The sequence below is a fragment of the Aquila chrysaetos genome, chromosome 8, assembly GCF_900496995.4.
Source record: "Aquila chrysaetos chrysaetos chromosome 8, bAquChr1.4, whole genome shotgun sequence".
Classification (NCBI taxonomy): Eukaryota; Metazoa; Chordata; class Aves; order Accipitriformes; family Accipitridae; genus Aquila; species Aquila chrysaetos.
In genome coordinates, this window is record NC_044011.1 from 13555417 (window position 1) to 13578227 (window position 22811).

At 40.5% G+C, this 22811-nt stretch overlaps 1 protein-coding gene across 4 annotated transcripts in view; it reads left to right on the forward strand.

Annotated features, from left to right (window-relative positions):
- UST (uronyl 2-sulfotransferase) overlaps nt 1-22811 on the forward strand; it is a 182088-nt gene that overhangs the window by 60751 nt on the left and 98526 nt on the right. For all 4 annotated transcript variants that reach the window (XM_041125382.1, XM_041125381.1, XM_041125380.1 and 1 more), the window contains exon 2: nt 5909-5952. In XM_041125382.1, coding sequence (XP_040981316.1) covers nt 5909-5952 — 44 coding nt within the window. The remainder of the gene's footprint in view (nt 1-5908; nt 5953-22811) is intronic.

Genomic DNA, 22811 nt, shown 5'->3' on the forward strand with positions numbered 1-22811 from the left:
GGGGTTTTGCTATGTTTTGCTATGTTAATCTTCTTTGCACACCTCTGAAAAAGTTCCCTCAGTTAAAGCTGGTGTGGCTATGCTGACCTCAGCAATAGCAGAGTTTTCCTTTTAGGTTGGATTTGAGCTGGGCAACATTCTGCTAAACTGCTAGTTTTCAGGTTGTAGTCCCTAGCCCCCTTCCTGCCTTTGGACCACAATGGCCTCCACGACATGATGACTAAGAACATCTTATTACTTCAGATGTGTAAAAGTCTATGAAAAATCCAAGGATGTTCACTGCTCCACTGGGAGAGAAAAAAAAATAAAGGGGGGGGGGGGGGGGGGGTTAGAGAAAAGAGAGAGACACCTATAAAATGTAGGAGGCTGAGAATAAACTGCAGAAACCACCCCCAGCCTATTGTTTCTGGCAGTTCTGTCTGGCCTGGGTACGTGCTGCCATCCACGGGCATCCTGTTTGAGGTAACGCTCCTACTGGTGGAGCCTCCCCAGTGTTTTCTGTAGTGGGAAATTTTTCATGGTGGAAAGAAAAGAGTGAGGAGATTGCACGGAATAAAATGATAACTGGCACTGGGGAGCCATGAACTGATTTTGATTGCGGGTGGCTTTCCAGTTTCTTGCTTAAATAATTTTTTGACTGGAAGCGGAACAGAACTGATCCTCTTCTGATTACTCACTGGCACTTTCATTTATTTTGAAGGTGCAATTCTTAATGATTAGGGGTGCTTAGTGGGGGAGTCGTTCTTCAAAGCCTTGATTTCCAGACCAGAAGACTCATCAGACAACTATTAAACTGTTCCTTTCCTTTAGCCGTCGATGATCTAAGGGGTGGTATGCCAGTAAAGGTTGTATTGGCGCCTGGAAGTTTAAGACGGTGACCAAGTGAAGAGAACAAAGCAGGATTTTCACAAGACACATTAAATTTGGCAGTAGCTGGATCCCAGCTCCCTTAGACTGCTGCTTGTGATTCCCACCAAGGGAAAACCCTGCTCCAGGAAAATAGTCAAAACTTGACATTTTCCATGTTGGCTTTCTCCGTTCATCTCTACTCAATTCTTTCCGCATGATATCTAAATTGTTCAAATAGAGTGATCCTGTTTTGGTTGCTATCAAAGGGTCTTCAGTTCATACATAAGCCCATTTACCACCTCTTCCCGTACTTCGTGGTCATTTTTTGGAAACCTTTTTTTCAGGATTGCGGTTAGTCTTGTTTTCTGTGGTTCTGAACTGATAACAGTAATATTTGTCCTTAATCCTGGGGAGTGACCATCTTTCTCTGTATAAACTTGGCTTGCTTCAAGCAAAACCCCCACACTTCAGTGATTCCAAGAAAAAAGGAACATAACCACAAGGTTTCCCTGAAGATTTTGAATACAGCTGATTCACTTAACCTCAAGATAATAAATTATGGAAAAATTTGGACTCCTTCCATGTATTCACCATGTTCTGTAATAAAGCTGAATCCTTTTTTTCTTTTTTTTTTTTCTCTGACAGAGACTGGAGGAGACAGTGTTCAGTCAGCTCAAGTGTGCTGTTGAGCATGTTTGTGGAATGCATAATACCACTGTTTTGAGACTTGATTATTCTGTCTGACTTGTTTCTAATGCCTTAGACTTGCATGCTATTACAGCAAGGCAGAATATATTGTAAGGCAGAAAATTTTGTTCTTAAAGAACAAATACTCCTCTGCAGGGAAAAAAAAAAAATCTAGAAGTGTCTTGTTGGGCAACAGACAAGAGCAGTGATGTCTTTAGTAAAGTTTCATTAAAGGACTTCAGAGAAGTCATCCTAATAATTTAATGACATAGAATCATAGAATATCTCGAGTTGGAAGGGACCCATAAGGATCATCGAGTCCAAGTCCCTGCTCTTTGCAGGACTACCTAACACTAAATCATATGACTAAGACGCTCCTTGAACTCTGACAGGCTTGGTGCTGTGGCGAGCCTATTCCAGTGGTTGACCCCCCTCAGTGAAGAACCTTTTCCTAATGTCCAGTCTGAACTTCCCCTGACGCAGCTTCATTCCATGTCCTTGTGTCCTATCGCTGGTCACCAGACAGAGGAGATCAGCACCTCTCCCTCCACTGCCCCCCTCCTTCAGGAAGACATAGGTTGCTTTGGAGCAATGGACTAGATTCTTACTGAGGAAAGATGACCTCCTCTTCAATCATTTTATCATTTCCACCACAGAAAGTATCTTCTCTTCTTGTGGCACTTAGTGATGTCAAACACTTGTTGTCTGTGCTAGAGCATATGAAAGCTGCATAATAATGTTCTGCACCTTAGATAAGCCTGTTGTGTTGATGTAGTTAGAGTAAACACTTGAGCTTATGAACAGTGGTTTCAGTGTTTATGGGACTTATTCCTAAGTCCCTGATTTTTACTGTGCACCTCTCCTTTTTGTACTACTTTGTCATTTCTTAGTAGACAATAGTTCGTAGGTTGGCTTTACCTTGGTATTTCTCCATTGTTGCAATATTTATAATGCTGAATTTTTCTTTTGTTTTTCAACTAACCTAGTCTGATATGTAGTCTCTGAAAAGTGGCCCTACGTGTGAAAGCAGCATCCTCTCTCAAATTCAGAAGATTTCTAAATGCCCAATGTGGGAGTCATGCTTAACAAGCTTTTCATGGCCTCTTCCTGCGTTAGAAAATCATCATCTTTCCTTCAGGTTTTCTGCAGAAATATTCTGACCTAGGTGCACGTTTTTTAGCACGTTTCTGCATACATTAAGGCTCCCGTAGTGTGGCCTCTGTTTTGCAAGCAGAAAGGAAGCAAGCCCAATTCTATGATATGATGGTCAGTGAGAGCATGTGCAGGGCTTCGCAGGGTTAAGGAACTGGCCGGCGTACCCCAGAGGCTGCCTGATCCACTCCATCACAGCTGCATTTGTTGAGTTATTTTAGTGTTTTTTACTTAGGGTATGGAATGAATCATACAGCAGAAGGTTTCACTTTTATTACTGAAAACAAATACTCATTTTAAACTTGAACCCAAAAGAATTCAGACTATTGAATTGATGTGGCGTGCTGCGAATGCTGAGATCGGCTCTGGTTCATACTGAGGAGCAGAAGTAGGAGACCTGGCAGGAGGAGGGAGCTGGCTCAGCACGTGGCGTTTGGGGCAGTGTAAGGCAGTGGGGAATGTCTGCAGCTTTCCTTCCGCTGCTCTTCATTTGTAAGTTGTTCTGACTTCGTTTCAAATCAGTACCCTTAACTTCCTTGATCACTTGTGTCTGGCAATCGGTTTCTATCACTGTTAGTTGCTTCTGGATTTGAGCAAGCAACTGCCGTGAAAAAGACCTTTATAAAATGGGCCAAAATTGTGCTGCCGTCTTTTAAGTGGATACAGTAGTAACTAGACTGTGCTGTAAAAAAACAACATTCTGAGAACAGAAATCAAACCTGCAGGATGTATGTCCAAAGCCAGGGATATTTTGGTGTAATTTTAATCATTAAAAAATTACAAAGGAAGGAAAATGCAGTATGCATACTAAGAACATAGATTACTGATACAGAAAGGTGAAATTGGTTAAGTTATTGGCTCCTTAATTTTAAAGAATGTCTCAAAAAAGTTTCCATAATATATCTTAGACACTCTTGATGCTGCTCTGTAAGATACTGTATAAACTCTGACTGTAATGATGTGCTTTCTCAAGAGAAGGTGGTAATTCAAATCTTCTCTAGAGCAAAATGGGCTGTGATATGCTAAAGATATGGTTAATATATATGTGGTTAATATTCCTTTTTATTTGGGTAAACATAAACTGCCAATGTTTTGGGGAGGCGAGAAATATATATGACTATTAACGTATCCTTCTTAATAGCAATTATAAAAGTCTAAAGTTTTGTTACTCTTGCTTTTGAACAAATTAGTAGTTTTCATATAATGTTTATGGCATTTCTCATGTGTTAATTTGTTTAGACAACAGAAAGTGCTTTTTAGCAAACACCACCTGTTTTAGCATGGATCAAAATGAAACATTTTTCCTGACACAATGAGAAAAACCTTAAGAGTTATTTTTATCAACAACAGTGGCAGTGTTTCAGCTTAATTAATTACAAAGAGGAGACAGTTGCTGTGAACTATGTAGTAAGAGCCTGATCCTACAGGAAAGTTAAATCCTAAATCAGTGTGGATGGAGAGGCACTAACAGAGCTTTCCTTGCTCCTCTCCCAGGGGTAACCCTGGGTTTACCTGAAATGCTTATTTTCAAGTCCATCTCACTGGATATGGAATAGCTACTTTATTGGAAAGCCATACACAACTCTGTTACTAGTCTGTGAACTGAATTACTTCCCTGGCAATTGGAATCAGATGAGAGGAATGGATAATAGAAATTATCCTGACTATAGGGAATCAGCCAAATTTTGGCATTGAAGTAATCAATTTGGTTGTTCAAAGAACGGTTATTTGTGTCAAATGGATAGAAAGATGAGTTTCTGGTATGCTCCAGAAGGTGATTTAGTTGGCCATAGAAAAGTTACTGTTCAGGCTTTTGTAGTTGCGCGAACTCTTGCAAGATTGCAGTACATACAAGAACAAATTTGGGGTATTAGGAGTAACCTTTAGATGAATTGGAAGCCTTTTGACTCAAGTTTTCATAACTTCATAACCTATGCTAGAAAAGCATAGAACAAACAGAAGACAGAACACTTCTGCAAAGTAATCCTGACTTTTTATTGTACATGGAAATTCATCACACTCTCACACACAAATTTCTCCTTCCTGCCTCCTGGATCCAGAAATCTCTGTTTTTTCTGGCACTCCGAAAAACAATGTGACACAGTGTCCTTTTGGCTGGATTGACAAGAGAAGAGCTCTTTGGTGCCAAATTGCGTTTTATTCCCACTAGCCTGCATTGCCCCAGAGGCAGTATCTGCTGCCCATTCAGCACCCCAGGAATGGAGATGCTCACGAGTGGGACATGCTTTTTACAGTACTCCTCCATGTGACATTTGCATACCTTGTAGGCACTTGTAAAAATGATTCTGATACGCCGTACTGATGTAAGGTTGGAGCAGAGGTATTTTTGCTGTCTTTGGTACGAGGATGACTGAGAGGAGAGGCATATGTGGCCCAGGGGGAACTTATAGACTTGCTGCAAGGTTTCGTCTTCTGCTGGGACATGTTGGGAAAGCTCCTGATTAATCCTTTGGAAGAAGGGTTCGGGAAGGACAGTTGCAGGGAAGACAGCCTATGGGTGTGCGTGGGAGGGCATATTTTATATATCAGTGTGTGCTTGTAAGTAATGGGTAAAAAGTCTGAAATTGTTGCCTTTTTAAATTGTAGCTAACTAAAAAGGGAGCACTGAAAAATTTTAGAAGCCTTTTTTTTTTTCTGAAGCTTTTCATCTGAATTAAAAGAGCATCTTGAAAGGGCAAGTGTAATTACACCAGAATACAACTCCCATTCAGTCAATACTGTTTGGGAACAAAAAAGTAGCTTGGAGGTTGGGGAAAACCCATGTTAGAAGAGAGATAGGTGAATGCTTGTCAACTCCAGCAGACCAAAATCTGATGAAGGTCTTTGATACTTTATTATTTAAGATATCTTTTTAAGGTTGATTGTGCTCACTTGCTTAAAATGTACAAGGATGCAGCTGACAGTTTTTGTCATGCAAATAATTGAATGCCATGATTGATTAATTAAAGCTGCCTTGGCCCATTTAGTTTTATGCTAAAATGACAATGTGCATCTAATCTTTTATCAAAAATGTAGCCAAAACAAATTAGGTTTTTTTTTCTCTTGTTAATCAAAAATTAAAGCAGAGGGTATTTATTTTCCTTGAATTATTTGACACCACAGAACCAGTGGGATAGATTTACACTGGTTCCATGAGTTGGCAAGTTTTAAAGTTGTATTGGATGACTTTTGTTTATCTCCACCTTTCTTCTTTTTGTAGGAAATTCCACTTACTTGGATGACCATGGACCACCCCCTCAAAAGGTGAGCTGCTGTTGTTTGGTGTTTGATTTCTTCTTGCTTTTTTGGTTTGGGTGTTTAACTAATTGTATGTTTACTTGTGTGCAAAGCAACTCTGCTGAGTTTACATCAACAGCACTTGGCCTTTCTGACTTTTTCCCCCCAGTGTTTTCAGGCATTTGTAAGTAACTTGGGTTAAATCTTTGTGTGATTAAACTAATGGAATGTTTGTCATCAAGTCAAGGGGAGGCAGGATTTTAGTGATGTTTTGTCTGTCAGCTCATTCATGCAAAAACAAGACACTGCAGTTGGAGCTAATAAGGCAAATGAAGATGGCCTTTTTGCTGGCAGCAGTTCCTACAACGTGGGCTGTGCTGCAGGTGTAATGCTTTCAATCAGAGCAGTAGGATATGTTTAATGAATGTGCGTAATGAGTCCTTTTATAGGGATAGGCTACACTGTTCCCATCACGTATGACTGTGCAGCATTGACTTTGCCCTCACCGTCATCATGGCACCTTATGACATTTCAGGTGAGGACCAGCATCGTGATGGTTTCTTCAAGAGGAAAAAGTAGAAGCAGGCATTTAGAGTCTCTTTTTTTGTTTACTTTTGTTTTACTGTCTGTTGGTTTATTCTCTAAAACATGCTTTGCTACTATTTTGTGTTTTGTCTTTCCATACAAGGTGGCTATTATAATTCCTTCTGTATAGTAGCTTTTTAAAAAAAAAAAAAAAAAAAAAAGACAACTGTTGCCTTGCCATGTTCTAATTTCTCCAGACTCACTTTTATTTCTGTAGGTACAGTGTAGTATCTTACTGAGGTATTTGGGTAGAACTAACTGTGGTTTTGAAGTCTTTATGCTGTGCAGTGGCAACACTTGAAGGTGCAGCTTTTCTGAAAGTTTCCTTTCCAAATTATGCAAAATTCTTACTGTTACTTGTAAAATAACAAAGCAGAAAGAGGGTGGGAGATACTGTGATTATGTATATAATAATAATTAGCTATAGGCTAATTTTATATAATATAGCCTATGGCTTTCTTTTATATAAAACTTTTCAAATAGTATTGTTTGAATGGAACTTAGATGCCTGAATGCTTTTGTAAGCCCTACTGGAATTTAAGTAGAAATTTTACCTGTTTTAAGAACTCCGCATGAAAGGGTGAGATTCCGTGGTCACTTCTAGCCAAAAAGTGTAGTCTGCTGATGAAAGGGTCATTTTTTCCTCAGCAGTGCAGGCTTCCCACTGGGCTGAGGTGCATGGGCTAGAGCAGTTACTGAAAACATGTCTGTCTTCTAGTTTAGTTTTCAGACAGTTTATTTTGCTGATGTGGCCCACCGTGAATGCTAGTGGAGCAGGTGAGAGTGAGTAGTTAGAGATGGGGTGGAGGCGAGAAGCCGCTATCTCTGATGGTAGTCCTCACTCCTCTCTGTTCAAACTGACTATGAAATCACACCCTGAGCCACCAGGCCTTGAGTTTAAATGCTCAACCACGTGTGTGCATCACTGTGGTGAAACAGTTGGCTTTTGGTCAGCGGAAGGAGGGTGATGTGGAAAGCAATTCGGCTTAGCTTAATTATCAGTGAAAGCAAGCTACAATAATCTGGGTTTCTTAACCTTTTTGCTGCAAACTCTGTGTGCACGAGATCTGTAATTTTCAGCTGATATGTGGAAATTTGTTACGCTCTTAAAGTTCAGACAGCTCAGAGGGATGATGTACATCTGATTTTCTTCCTCTCAACACAAATTACTCACTTTTTCTGCATGCACAGTTACAAAAACAAACAGATGTAGACAGAAGTGACAAAATCAACATGTTAAGTTCATCATTACTGAGGTGGGACGGGGGGTAATCTAAGGCTAAATGAACGTTTCACACTTAAAATTTATTTAGTACCCTCTTGTGCTCTTGAAAGATACTTTTTTGTTATTTGGGTACCATCTGCTTCTCTTGCCCAGAAGTACAACAGCTTGCATGAAGTAAAGCATTATCTTTTTCAGGTCTCCACAGTGAATACTCAGCTCAGAAGAGTAAAGCAGTGCTTATTCTGGACCTGTATTTTTCATGCTTGCATTACCATTCAGAAATGCTTAGCTGTGCCACTAAGGAAAAGGCTGTAATCTAGATAAGAGTATTTAACCTTGAAAACTTTATTCAGATTTTGGTCCTTTTACTTCAGGAATTTTGTGTTACCAATTAATGGTGCTGTAGATGGGAGCTATACTCCAATGGGAGTAGCAGTTGGACAGATTTATCTAACCCAGACACTTTCCCGTTTACATTATGAAAATTTTTTTTGCCTATCTAAACATGTAATTTTGGGCTATGTTCACACAGCTTCATCCAGCTACAGCTCAGCTGTCTGTAGAAAGGTCAGCTGGTTAGGTACCTACACGATTGATTGATTGGTTGTATAGGTAGTCTTTGATTACCTACTTAGTAAAGTTTTTGGGCTTCCTCTGTAATCATCCTCACTCCTGAAAGCTTGGTGAATAGTTCAGTGAAATAACAGGCTATAGCCTCGTATAAGTTACAGGTATTTTGCTTTTTGAAGTACCTGCCTGTGTTTAGAAACATTGATAAAAGATGGGTGCACACATTTTGATCATCCCTAGAACAACATGTGGGCAAGCCTGCTTGTTCTCGGGTGGGGTTTTTTGTTTTCTTTTTAATTCTCCTAATCAAAACGTGGGCGGGGATTGGTAAAAGGGCAGATAATTCCTGGTATTTGCTTAGGGTCATGTTTTGCACAGAGATGCTCTTGCTTTGTAAATCTCACGGATTGCATTATTGGCTAAATGCAATTATTTACCTTCCTACAGCTTCAGCTCTGAACTGTGAACTCTGCCTGTATGAGTGAAACTAAATTCACTGTAATTGTCATCATCTTTCAGGTAGCCTCTAGTCATATGACTAGGTAACTGTCTACGTTTAAACTACTAGATTGTTAAGGTCAATGAGTGATTTAATTTGACTTACAAAAAGGTGTCAGAAGAAACTAATCCTGAATCCAACACTTAAAATATTTCATTACAAATAGTATTTTCAGTTGTGATCTTCACAAAGCACAGACAAAATGATGCACCTTTTTTAGTAGCATGTGTAATGCACAGATGAAAAAGCCCTCAGTTTGTTTCTTTCAATCCTGGCAGTCACTTACCCTGGGAAGCATACCCTTGCCGTGCCGCATTCAACTGTGGTCAGTCCTATGTGGCACTATTATGTGAAGCTCTCCAGCGTTTTCCTAATGCCTGCTGTATTCATCAGAGGGATTTACAGCATGCCCTGAATGAAATGAAAACATGAGAGGGGGATTTGGTAGGTTTAGGAAGTAAGTTTTAGAGTCAAAAGGATTCGGATTTTATGTGTCTGCTTAAAAATGCTTAAAAGATAGAAATTGAGCTAATGAACAACAGTCCATTGCCCGGGGTTGAAATGACTGATAGCTAATATTGGTGGTATGTAGTTAGCTGTAGTGGAAGGCCACCAACAGTTGATATGCACTGGACTGTAGCTGTTTTGCAGAGTACATTCCAGTGTTTTGTTGGAAATCGTATTAGTTTTGGCTTTTCGTCATGGCTAGGCGCCAGAACTGGTTTTGTTGAATACTGTGGGGTTTTTCTCCCAGTGGAAGAACTGAAAATAGCACTTGTTCTCTGAACAAGGAATAGCATCATCACATTTCAGGAGATCAGGGTACTGGGCTGTTTTTTCAAATAAAGGTGACAGCAGCAATTTTCTCAGTGCAAGTAGAGAAGGAAAGCTTTGCTCACTGCTGTACATTAACATTGCTGGCATGGTTCTGGTTCTCCCTTTAAGGCCAGTTGAGCTAGCTTTTCAAGTCTTCCCCCAGTAAAGGTTTACTTGACCGTTAAAGGTTAGCAGTGGTTATCCTTGCCGGTGGTATGAAGGTACTATGTCTGCCATAGGCCACTCTTTGGTCCTTAGGCACCAAAGACTTGACCAGAGATTGACTAATCCTAGATTTTCACGAATTCTAAGACAGATCTCTGTATGCTTCTCTGCAGGTAGATGCAACCTCCACTAACCCTAGCACAGCTCTGGTCTTGCTAGTGTTAGTATGTGACAGATAAAAAGAGAATATAGTTGAGCCAAACGTGACCTCCTACCCGGTCAGTAAAAACTAACTCTTCAAGTTAAAGCACTTGAATTTCCTAGTTCAAATCTCTACCTCCTTGGGTTTTTTATACACATCTGAAAAATATAAATTTTAAGGTTTTTGCAAAGTGATCATTTGTTTATCCTTTCTCTGTAGATTGGACTCTAAATGATGCCTATAGATGATGCTACTCTGTTTTTAAAAAACACCTGTGAAATTGGTGTTCATTAGTGACTGATGGTGTTCAGTTGATATATTTCATGTCTGAGCATTTCAGCAAATAAAACGGGTGTATTTTGTTCCAGTACTTAGGCTGGCTATTTCTTTAGCAAAACTTCCTGAGGTTTTTTCCTGCATCCAACGTGGAGAAGCTGACCTTTGAGGACAAACGATGCGATCTTTATCAAACCTACTGTTGTTATTGATTGAAAGCTTTTCCCCTGAGAACTTGGCAAGAGCATCAGGATATGTCCGTCTTTTGGTGCAGCTGATATATGTGTAAAGGAGCTGTGCACATAGATGACAGATAAATTACATTCAAGTGGTCTATTCTCCTTTTCTTGACGGTTTTCCCATGGGATGCCTGTCATGGACCCAGTATATTCTGGCAGCTGTTTAGGTGTCAGCAAAGCCCTAGGCTTAGCATGTGTGCGACAGTGCTTCAAAGCTTTAAGTGAATTCAAAAATGGATGTGGGTTAGGATGAGGTCAAAATGAAAAGAAATAAAATGCATACACAAGGTAAGTTTGATCTGATTTTATTGGTTTGAGGCTGGAAAGTGGATAAATACCCTTTTCACCGTTCTTTCAGTTCTTACCTAGTACTTATGTAGATAATTGTTCATGTTTTCCTTATGGATCAAGACTGTGGGAAAAGATAGCAGAATCCTTGGGTGGCCTTTGGTACGTATATACTTGTCACCCTCTGTTGTCAAGTAGGTTTTTTTATTTTATTTGACTTTAAATCTTACTAAAAGTTGATGTCAGCATTGCCCCCATTACACTGAGGTTTTAGGTTCATCAGGTTTGTGTCAGCTTTATTATTTCCAATTCTTTTGGTAACAGTACTAAGATAACAGCCAAGAACTGTGCATTTTTCTTTTAGTTTTGCTTTTTTTTTTTTTTTTTTTTTTTTTTTTTTAGTGGATACTTACTGTTTCATTGGAACTTGTGTTTTAGTTCTAGCCATCTTTTCTGAGGACATGGTTTTACCCCTTCAGCGATCTACAGTCTTAAGTGATTGATTTTTTAGGGATGAAGTGCTTGATTTTAAAAAACACAAAACCAAAAAAGAAGATTTGTTTCCTATTAGGTACATGCTTATCAGGGATTTTAAGAGCATCAATAGTTGCATGTGTGTTTTTGATAGAGTTGAAATTCTCTATTTAGCTGGTTTGAAACAAATGGTGTATAATCTTTGAAGCAATCTATGCAGGGCAGGGTGGGAGGAGATTTCAGTGATTAAAAAAGCCCTATACTGCTTGTAAAATGAAGAGTTGTTTATAAGATGATCATGCAGTGCAAAAGTTTTCAGCTAGCAAAAATTGTCAGAATTTAGAAACACTAAAATAGAGTAAGTAATTTCCTGTGGTTACCAGACTCAATACATGGCTGATAAAATCAAAATATTAAGAGAATTCAGTAAGTGCCTTAACCACAAAGATCCACTTTATAGTTTGAAGTACTGTTTTACTGTATAACTGAGCATTTGAGCCTAGTACAGTCAATAAAATACTGTGATTTTAAAAAACAAAATATTTCTCCACTTCCCTCAGTTTATTAAAGGCAGTGTAAAATAATGGTAGAAATATTGGGAATAATTGTTTTATGTTCTTTTTAAATTGTGTTCTCCTTCCTTAATAACTAACAGTATCTCAAGGGAAGACAAATCTGATTTTTCCAGATTTCCCCATTGTCTGTTACTTATAATCGGTTGGAGTCCTGCTGAAACTACAAGTGGTGAATGATATAGCACACTAGTATTACAGAGATATTGCCAAAAGCTAGAATTGAATCTGTACTATTAAGTGTGAATTGGGTCATAAAAATATTTCAATAGTACTGGAGTACTAATTTCTGTTTGTTTTTCTTCAGGACAAGAAATTATTTTATTCTCTTATTTACCAAAATAGAGAAGATGATTACTTATTTTTTTAATATTTCTTCAGTTTATAGTATATTAGAAAGGTGTTGATATGGGGAGGCTGACTGATAGTAAATGGACAGTACAAAGAGACTTGGGAAATTAAAGCCAGACTCCCTGTCATAAGGAGATAAATGTGTGAGGTATACTGTGCATGCTGACACCCTGCAAAAATTTGAACAGTAGTGAATTGGCTTTCTACTGGGCCTGACATTTTCAGCCTCTCAATTTTGAAAGACTTTGGGAGACTGGTCTTGTGGGGATGCAGGTTTTGGGAATGACGGTAGTCTGTGGTTTTCATCCATTTAATTTCGAAGACGCTTGGAAAGTATTTCATCTTTTGGTTTGTACTTCGTCAGGCAGTGTGCATAATTAAAGGTGAATTTTGCTTACCATTGCTAAAAAACTATCCAAGGCATTAGTATCCCCACTTCCGAAGCTAGTAGAGCTCTGTGTCTTCACTGAAGTTTAGGACGTAATCCATTCTGAGTTGATTTTTGTTCAACTGCGAAGCATCCGTGCAGATTATTTCACAGCATGTGAATATCTCTTACAGATTACAGTTTTAAATTTCCAGCTGTCCAATACATTCCCTTATTCTTCGCCTTCTTTCCATGATAGGAAGGTATTCATAAACTAACATAGCGTAGGATGAGGTAATAAGCACTGTATTGGGTTTGCATGGCAAGGTTTGGTAGTGGGGGGGCTACAGGGGTGGATTCTGTGAGAAGCTGCTGGAAGCTTCCCCTGTGTCCGACAGAGCCAATGGCAGCCGGCTCCAAGATGGACCCACTGCCGGCCAAGGCTGAGCCCATCAGTGATGGTGGTAGTGCTGCTGGGATAGCATGTTTAAGAAGGGGGAAAAAAACCTGCACAACAGCAAGTGCAGCTGAAGAGAGGAGTGAGAACATGTGAGAGAAACAACCCTGCAGACCCCCAGGTCAGTGCAGAAGGAGGGGAGGAGATACTCCAGGTGCCGGAGCAGAGATTCCCCTGCAGCCCGTGGGGAAGACCACGGTGAGGCAGGCTGTCCCCCTGCAGTCCATGGAGGTCCACGGTGGAGCAGATATCCACCTGCAGCCCGGGGAGGACCCCACGTTGGAGCAGGTGGGTGCCCGAAGGAGGCTGTGACCCCGTGGGAAGCCTGTGCTGGAGCAGGCTCTTGGCAGGACCTGTGGACCCGTGGAGAGAGGAGCCCATGCTGGAGCAGGTTTTCTGGCAGGACTTGTGACCCCGCAGGGGACCCACGCTGGAGCAGTCTGTGCCTGAAGGACTGCAGCCCGTGGGAAGGACCCACGTTGGAGAAGTTCGTGGAGGACTGTCTCCTGTGGGCGGGACCCCACAGTGGAGCAGGGGGAGAGTGAGGAGCCCTGCCCCTGAGGAGGAAGGAGCGGCAGAGACAAGGTGTGATGAACTGACCCCAACCCCCATTCCCCATCACCCTGCGCTGGTGGGGCAGGGGGGAGGTAGAGAAAATTGGGAGTAAAGTTAAGCCTGGGAATATGGGAGGAGTGGGGGGGGAAGGTGTTTTTAAGATTCAGGTTTATTTCTCATTATCCTACTCTGGTTGATTGGCAATAAATTAATTTAATTTCCCCCAAGTTGAGTCTGTTTTGCCCATGATGGTAAATGGTGTGTGATCTCTCCCTGTCCTTATCTCGACCCACGAGCTTTTTGTTATATTTTCTCTCCCCTGTCCCGCTGAGGGGGGAAGTGATAGAGCAGCTTTGGTGGGCACCTGACGTCCAGCCAGAGTCAACCCACCACAACCACTCAATCATGGCTGCTTGCATTATCTTTTTATTAGGAAGTGATGGATTATAATGCTGAAGTCCAATCACAGCTGGGTCTGGATGACCTAAACCTTTAGTGGAAAAACAAAAATCTGCCATTCTGGATAGGGCTAGCATGATAAACTGATTTGGTTGATGTTGCTAAGCCTTGTGACTCAGTTGAGTAACACTCATGATTTTACCACCTTATATTTGTTGATGCTGTTCTTAAATCCTGAACTGTTAGTATTAAACAGTTCTGAAAGAATCTCAGTTGGCCTGAAAAAAGGGTTTTTTTCTAGGTACGATGTTTGAAGAAAAAAACTTGAAAACATGGAACTTGGGATGCTGTAGAGGCTTGCAAAACTGGAAAAAAAAAACCCAAATAAGAATTCTAGTATTATTTTGAAAGCTTCATGATTTTGAAGAAGAGCTGGTAGGTCCTGGCAGTCTTCTACTTGGGCTTTACAAAACTATCAAGTGTAGTTCAGGAAACAGTAAATAGTGGTGAAGTACTCTAATAAGGGCTGTGAGCTCTAATCAAAAGTGAGATTGTAGACTTGCCTATGAGTGGTCAACAGTAGAGTCAAAGAGGACAGGGTGTCTTGACTGGGCTGAAGGGGTCTGTGTGAGAGTGGTAGTATCATGGTAATTCAGGCAAACAAGGGCTTTGGGCGGGTAATGTAAGGACAGGGCAGTGCAGGTATAAATAAGTAATTCTCGGGACAGCACCCATGACACCGCGGTGTCCTGGCGGAGTGTGGAGGCCTTTGCTGCTGGCACCATTGGGAATTTTGAGTAGATGCAGGGAGAAGCTCCCTCCATTGAAATGGAGAGGAATCCTGCCTTGGTCAGCAGGAATGAGGTTTGGTTTGCCTGAGCAAGCCAGATTAATCATTTCAGATTGCAGAAGGGTGAAATGGGAGCACTTGATGCTGGGCCTCATCCATTATTGCCTCCGACATCTGTCATCTCCAACACCACAGGATCCACTTGTGACTTGGACGTGGACCATGGTCAGTCAGGGAAGGTATTCTGGGCCTTTGAGTAATTTTAGATGATACTGGGATTTCTGCTGTGTTCTGGCTCTGCTGGAAGAGTTGGCCAGCAGCCATGTTGTCCTTCCTGTAGGTGCTTCTTGGCGTTGCTCCTTCCAGGTGGTGACATGTCATCAGGAACTAGATTTGAATCTTTTACTTGCAGAAGCAGTGATGGAAATTCACTCCTTTTTTGTTCCTCTGTGCATGCAGAGCAAGAACACGACGGAGCCAGCTCATCAGTAATGAGCATGTGGGTTACAGTCCAGCAGAACTGGCCTGTTTTACTAATTAAAATCCAGTTACAGCTATAAACCACCTCTATTTCATACTGCAATTGACTTATAAAGTGCCTGTGCAAAGTGCAGTGGGAAAGACAAGCATGCTGAAGATGTTAAAATAAAATGTGAAACTACTGAAGGGGGCCTAAAGTAAAGGGCAGGAGGGCAAACTGAAACACAGTATGACAGAGCCTTGGCAATGGAGAAACCATGAGTTGTTGCACTAGCTGCAGCCTAATAGATAGTCAACCACAATCAGTACAAAAGGCTTAAACCTTAATGTGAAGAAAGACAAGTGCATACAGAGGAATAAATTATTTAGTCTACCACTCACCACATTCAAATCCAGTGTTATTGGCTCCTGGGGTGAATTCATGAATATTGCATTGGAAGGCTAGGAACTAGTGTAAGGTAGTTAGGTTACTTAAGGGAACACTAGTGCCATGATGTATTATAAAAAGTTTTAAACCCAGGCTTAGCTACTTAGTATCTCTCATTTTGTAAGTATCCAATATAAACATGTGGGTTGGATGGGATAGGATTTACTACTTAAACAGAGAATAACTGTGCCGGTGTGTTCTGAGCACATCACTGAGTGTACAAAACCCTGGGCTCAGGAGGAAAAACAGCAGTTTTAAACTTACAATTCCAAGATATATATACATATAATACGAAGCTGCTCTGGAGTTAAAATCTGTCTTGCACAAATTCTGCAGCTTAAGGGTTTTTTGATATTATGTGGAAAACCTTCCAGTGGAAGACTGGGTAATTAAAGTGACACCAAAATTCTTAACCTACCCGAATTCATGCTAGTTCCCTCAATGAATACCAGCATCAGTGAACTGTGTCCTTACATCATTTATCTCCTTTATCTTGTTATGAGATAAGTGCATACCAGTAAGGCAACTTCCACAATGTGATGAACTTTAGAAGAGATGAAAATACTGCTTTTCAACAGAAAACTAATGAAGGTCTTCCTGTTCTTTTTCTGTTGTAATTTGCATACACTCATGTAGGGTAAAGAAGAAAAAGAGTGATGTCTTTCTGTTCTGCACCCCTCTTTATACTAGCAACAGTCCCATATGCTTTGATTCTTCTAAATGCCATCCTGAGATATATTAAAAAGGGACATCTGCAAGATAGGAAGGATAACTGTTCAGTTCTCTTTGGCACTATGGTGACAAGATACAGCACTATATCTAATTTTGGTCCCACAAGAAGTGAACAAGTTGCAAACTACAGAGGAAAGAGAGAAGAATGAAGAGGAGGTTGAAAAGCATGCTATGTTAAGAAATGGTGAAAGGAAAGGATTTGATTAATCTAGCAGGTGTTGGTTGTAACCCCCTCCCCAGGCAATTATCTGTTTGGTAGGGTGATTCCCTCTCACCTCCTTCATTCCTGAGAGGAGCCAGAGATGCCATCACTTGCGTACAGCGAGTGTTGCTGAGCGATGAGAGCCAGGAGTCCCGCTCACGCCTCCAGAGGCTGCCTAACATCAGTGACCACCTGAAACTGCTGAGTGAACAGAGCATCTGCTCTTTACCAACCTCCTTGAGTCTTTGCATACATGTACTGGATTTGAACATTGCTGTAACTTCACGTACCTGAAATAAACCTGGTTCTGCACTCTTTGGCAGGGAATCTTGTGCAGCAGATTGCAGAAGTAGTAGTTGTTCAGCTGTGAGCTGCTGTTATAGGAAGGTAAATCAAGTGTAAGGTAATAAAAGGAGCAAAACGAAATATGTTGACAGGATGTGGCCAAAACTTTGAAAACTTGATCTTTGACCTTTTCTTTGTAATTTTCCCAGGTTGCTATTGATATTATCATAGTTTCCATTTGCTGTATGTATAGGCATAGTATGTTGTAATGGGACCTGATCTGAGACTTAACAGGGAGACTTTAATATGCTTTGGACTGAGCTCTTTTTAAATTTGTACAGGTGCAGTACTTCTTCACAGAAAAAATCTTGAAAGTTTTCATATTGGCTATACAGATCTGTTTTGTGGGACACATCAGGAACCATTAGCTTTGGCGGACACTTCATAGTAATGCTTTTCTTTAGTCTTAAGAAGTTTGAGGACTGTGTCTACAACCAGTCTCCTTTTGCTGTTTGTGCTCTATGCTTATGTTTCCAATTTATTTTGGTACTTAGGGATGTTGAATCATTAGAGAACACATTTTAACTTACTCTTCCAAATTTGTCAGCTGCTAAACAGATGAAATACATTGTTTGGGGTGGGGGGGAAGTCATCCTTTTTCAATTAAATTAGTTGCTCAATGAAAATGCAACAGAAGAGTCTTCTGTTTCTTCTTCTGCCTTATTTTCAGTGCTCCACTGCAGCTATATGGCTTTCAAACTTCGAAAACAAACAAATTTCACCCTTACCTTTCTTGTGGTTTCTAGTGTATTTTCAGTGACCCATAGAGGAGATCGTGCTGTCTGGTGTGCTTCAGAGTTGGTTAATTCCAAAAGCTTGTCTCTGTCCAGTGTCACTACACTCTGGTTAATTCCAAAAGCTTGTCTCTGTCCAGTGTCACTACACTCTACAGGTGGATGTTGACATAACTGAATCTGTGTGGTTTAGCTGGGGAAGAAGGAGGCTAACTAGTAATTTATTTTGTTTTCTGTCTTTTTCATCTTTCAGTCATGTTTTCTGCTGACCTATCTTTGTGTTAGCAATTCTTCGTTGTAATTGCTTTAAAAGTGAGTAAGAATAAGTTGATATTTGTTTGGAATGTGATTTTGTGCAGCAGTTCCTGAAGTTGGGTTTGCAATACGTTATCTCTTAGTGGCCTTAGAGTTTGTCTTTAAATAGGCTGTGGCAGGCTTGTGACAAACCTCAATTAAAAAGAGGCATCCAATGGATCTAGGAAGATGTCAAAGCACGTGATTGAATTATCTGATCTGTCTTCATGTAACCCACAATGTGAGAGGGGCTATTCTCTGGAAATGGTAGAAGATGAGCTAAAAATGAAATGCATGGTGGGTAACAAAATTCTGGAATTTGTTGGTATAGCAGGTTGTGTAAGAAGTTTTTCAGGCAACAGGCAAGGATGTGCCTTCTAACATCCCATATGCAATCTTTGGGGGCATTGGAGGAGGAGGAGAGATACTAGAGAAATGGACTGCTGACAGCACTCAAGTTTGCAGGTGCCTAACGAGCACCTTCCACCATTCACGAGCCAAATGGGCTATTGCTTTGACCCAGTAAGCCATTTTTTGAATTCTTATAACTCTGTCTCACTTGGACAGGAAAAAAATTGAGAGGTTGCACTGGGAAAATGTGATGCTTTATAGAGACGTGTGACGTCAGAAAATATTACATTGCTTTCAGGATCTTCCCAGTTCTGTCTGTGTTGGTTGGCCTCATTCACCTGGTAAACATGGAGCGCTATCTGACTGCAGGTTAGTGTCTGCTCGGAAAGGAGAAGCCAGTTCTGGCACCCACTTCTGGCCCCTTTCATGAGTAAGAACAGGGGTCAATTATTTGCAGAAGTCGTAAAGATAATGGATTGTTTTCTGGGAACATGTATCTCTGACATGAGTTATTTGTCTGGGCAAATTGTACCTGGGCTGGGAAATTTTTGGCAAATGAGCAAAATTATACTGGATTTGGCTCAGTAAAAGTGGAATTATTTAGGCCCTTGGGTGGATCCCTAAATTGTTCACACTGCAAGTAATTATCCAGCCTAATTTTCATTAAATGATGCAAAGGTTTACCTGGAGACAAAGCCACCACTGAAGATGGAAGTCTGGGCTTTTGTCAGGCTATCTGAGAAAGGGCTCCCCTCCTGAGACTGGCAGACCTACCCTGCTGAACTATTTGACAGTCGTCATTCATAATGCAAATTCATTTTGGGTTAAACTTGCTTTTTCTTCTCCTTGTTTTCATTCACAATGGTTCTTGACATCTTTAACTGTGGAACAAAAGAAAAAAAAACTCGGTTTGAACTGACAAGTGAATTGTTATGTAACTTTCCACACCCTTGGAGAGAGCTGTTGTAATTATACTGTGGGGTTTACTTTTTTTATAGCTGTAAGTACTAATTCATTTAACTCCAAAGTGAATTACATGTTTGAATTGTTTATATTATGTCTGGGCTTTGATGCAGTGCTCAATAAAGTCACTCTGTAATTATTTTGAAGTTGTGTATATTGTTACATGGATATCATGTTGCCAGAGCATCACCTCAGCAGTTAGTCAGTCTACATGATACATACTCTCATTGTAAATAAAATGTAATCCAGTTAGTGTTTTGTAAACCTCCAGCTGCTGTTTTCCATCTTGTTTCTGCTAATATAATATGAGCCTTCTTTTCAAGTGACTCCTCTGCCACCATCTCTTATGTTGTCTGAGTCTGTTGTGAGTATCGGCGGGGGAAAAGAAAGAAGTTGCTCTCTGAAAAAGTTTTCAATTTCTTGCATTTCTAGATTTGCCTGATACAAGCTCAGGTTTCTGGAAGAAGTATTTCTTCTAAGAAATTACTTAGACATTTGCTAAAATGCACAAAGCAGATTTGCAGCATTCTGACGGAACTGGTCACATTAAACAAATACTTGCTTATGTACCAAAAGCCTGTGTACTGCATGGCTTTGTGTACTGGGCACACCCTCTGGGGTGTTGAGGTGTTTAAGTGGAATGGTGACGTAAACAGATGAAACATGAGCAAAGCTTCAGCGGTACATCCCTAAAGCTAGCCGCATTCAGCAGTGCTGCAAGTGAAGTTTTGATTACCATTAATGACTGTGTTGTTCTGAAGTGAGCTTTGAGCTGTAGCGTTTATCTTGAATCTTGTCCTATTTTACCTAAGTGCATTCAGATGTTTACTGAATCAAGGCATTGATATATTGGCCTCCTTTAAGCTAAACAGTTGTCTGAAAATAATAGCCCTTTATTTCAGTTTTCTCTGTCTGCAGTGAGTATTTGCTTATGGATTCTTTTGGAAGTTGCCATGGTTATCATCTGTGTGCAGAACAGAATTGTGCTATGTGGGAAGGTGAATTTCAGAAACAAAGGTGAGAACTGGCCAAGCTTGGTAGCAACTGTCATTATTTTAGCTGGTAAAGTTGTTTGCACAGAATAGAGACTTTACAAAGGCCTGCTTTAATTTTTTTTCATTTTTAAAGAATAGTAGTAAGATTCACCCAAAATTACTGGCTAATCAAGTCAGGGATTTAATTAGAACTTGAATGTAATCTGGGTGCAGCAAAATTCTGCTTGAAATGTACCAATGAAGAAAAAATTTTGCACTCTATATTGCAAAGTGCAACTTTGCTATGAAAATAAACCAGTTAATAATTATGAAGCATTTTTAAACATTTCCTTAGCCCTACAAACTCCAGTCATTTATCACAATTCCAGGATGCTAGGCAAACAAATGCTATGTATGCTTTTGCTCCTTCACTGGCATTTGTCAGCATCTATTTAGCATTTCTCTTGAAGACTTTCACATACTTGCACAGCAAAATATGCCAGAAGTGTATGTCTGAGCAGAGGAGAAACTCCCACAAGGTAGTTGTGTGGATAGTGTGGAAGGGCTGTGGCAAATACTGATGCTGGTTTTTGTTAAACAAAGAAATGAATCAAAAAGGGGACAATCCAGAATATGGCTCGTATGTGTTCTTGCATGAGGAAAAACTTTGATGATGGTGTCCCTAGTGTTATAATGAACATAATAATATGTGTTCAGATGTTAACCTTTCAGATATCATTAGCGGTTGTTTTGGAAAAGGTTAGCTACAGCTGTAGCATAGAGATGTTAAATTCATCACCTTTGGAGTTCTCTGATCATTGAGGCTGGGATTTTGCATTTCATAGGAAGCGAGGCTTCTAAAGGAAAGATTGCTAAGGAATAAGGGGGCTAGGTTTCTCATAGAAAACTAGAAAAATGTTACAAAATAGTAAGACTTGGTGTGTTATGTGGGTTTTGTATGAGCCTTGGGAGGCCCATGTTTACTTGCTGAATCAGCAGATGTGGTGTCCTGGAACTTGGAAAGCTTAACTGAGGCCACGACCACCAAATACCTACCCCTTCCCCAGGTAATCTGGAGAATGACAGCTTCCATGTTTATGTTGCAGTGAAGGATATCCTAAACATTGCAACCAGTAACAACAGTAATGTTCTTTTGGTCATGAAGTGTAACCTTGATAGCAAAGTGCCAGTATGTTCCCTTTATATGTAAGGAAATCCAGATTTTTCCTTTTATTTTCTTTTATTCTAGTTTGCAGTCCTCTCCTCTTTGAAAGTAATCTGAAGGGTTGCCTGAGGAATCATTTTGCTTCCCTGATGAAGATCTATTAGCTGTTCAAATACCATGAGAAGTGCCAGAAGCCCATGTGTCTCATCTGACTGCTTTTATGTTAGAAATCGTTCTGCTGGGAGGACGTGATTGCATCAACAGCAGAACTAACTATAGGTTGATACACACCATCACTTTGGCACGTGAACCGTTCCTTGCGCTAAACACGTTGCCTGGAACCTGGGTGCAGGCCCTGTGTCAGGAAACATTTTGTGCCATTGTCTTAATAGAAAAATGAGCTTTCCATAAGTGACTGCTGTATATGCACTGCTGTGGATGAAATCGTGAGCTCCTGACTATGTTAGCCAATTCAGAAGGCTTGAAAACAGATGCCTCTTGGCCTATATTACCAGATGCTGCTGCTGTATGCTACACACCAAATACTTGTCTAGTGTGATAGTGTGAATTCAGAATGCCTTTTACTGAAAGAACAGCCCATGGGCATTGTCCAGGGACAAACAAGGCTGCATCCAATGCGCTTCAAGACACTGAATTACTACGCGCTTGTTCTGGTTTCCTGGGGACGAGAGCATGGTGCAAGAGTTAGCGTGGCCTGGAGACTGTTCCCAGTGACCAAGTTGGATGTGCCTGTTTTGTTTTGAGGTTTAGTGAACATTACCTGTACAGAGGTGACCAGACTGTGCCAGTTTGCCTCCAGGCCACCTGTGGCACCAGCATTGTTTATTCCACAAGTAGATACCTAGCCAGAGGCATGATTTGCTCTCTGAGTCTCTTTGGAAGATTCATGTTTATATTTGAAATTGAAACAGTTGATTAATTTTAACTCTATACAATAGGTGGTTGTTTGGTGGGTTTTTTTTTTCTTTTTAAGCTGAAGTTTTGCAATTCGAGCATTCCTCTTGCCTTATGTCAACTTCACTTTGAGTTGCCAAACTGTAGTGCAAATTCACTCCTCTTCATTCTTTGTATGGGAGGCAGCCAAGTAAAGCTGACTATTTGCATTGAGGTTACAAGCAGCAAGTTTAATCCCATCATCATCTTCACTAGAAGATACCAGCAGTGGCTTAGTGTTTCTGGAGTAGCTACCAATCTGCACTGTTACATTAAACTGGATCATGGTGGGGAAGTCTCAGCTTGCCACCTCCTGAGCCATGTGTTACTTACTATTCTAAAGAGCTTCTAGCTTGCTGGTGGAAGTGAATGCTTCCGACCTGGGCAGGGCCCTAAAAATTCTCCTGTACATATCTGTTGGCTTATGGTCAAAAC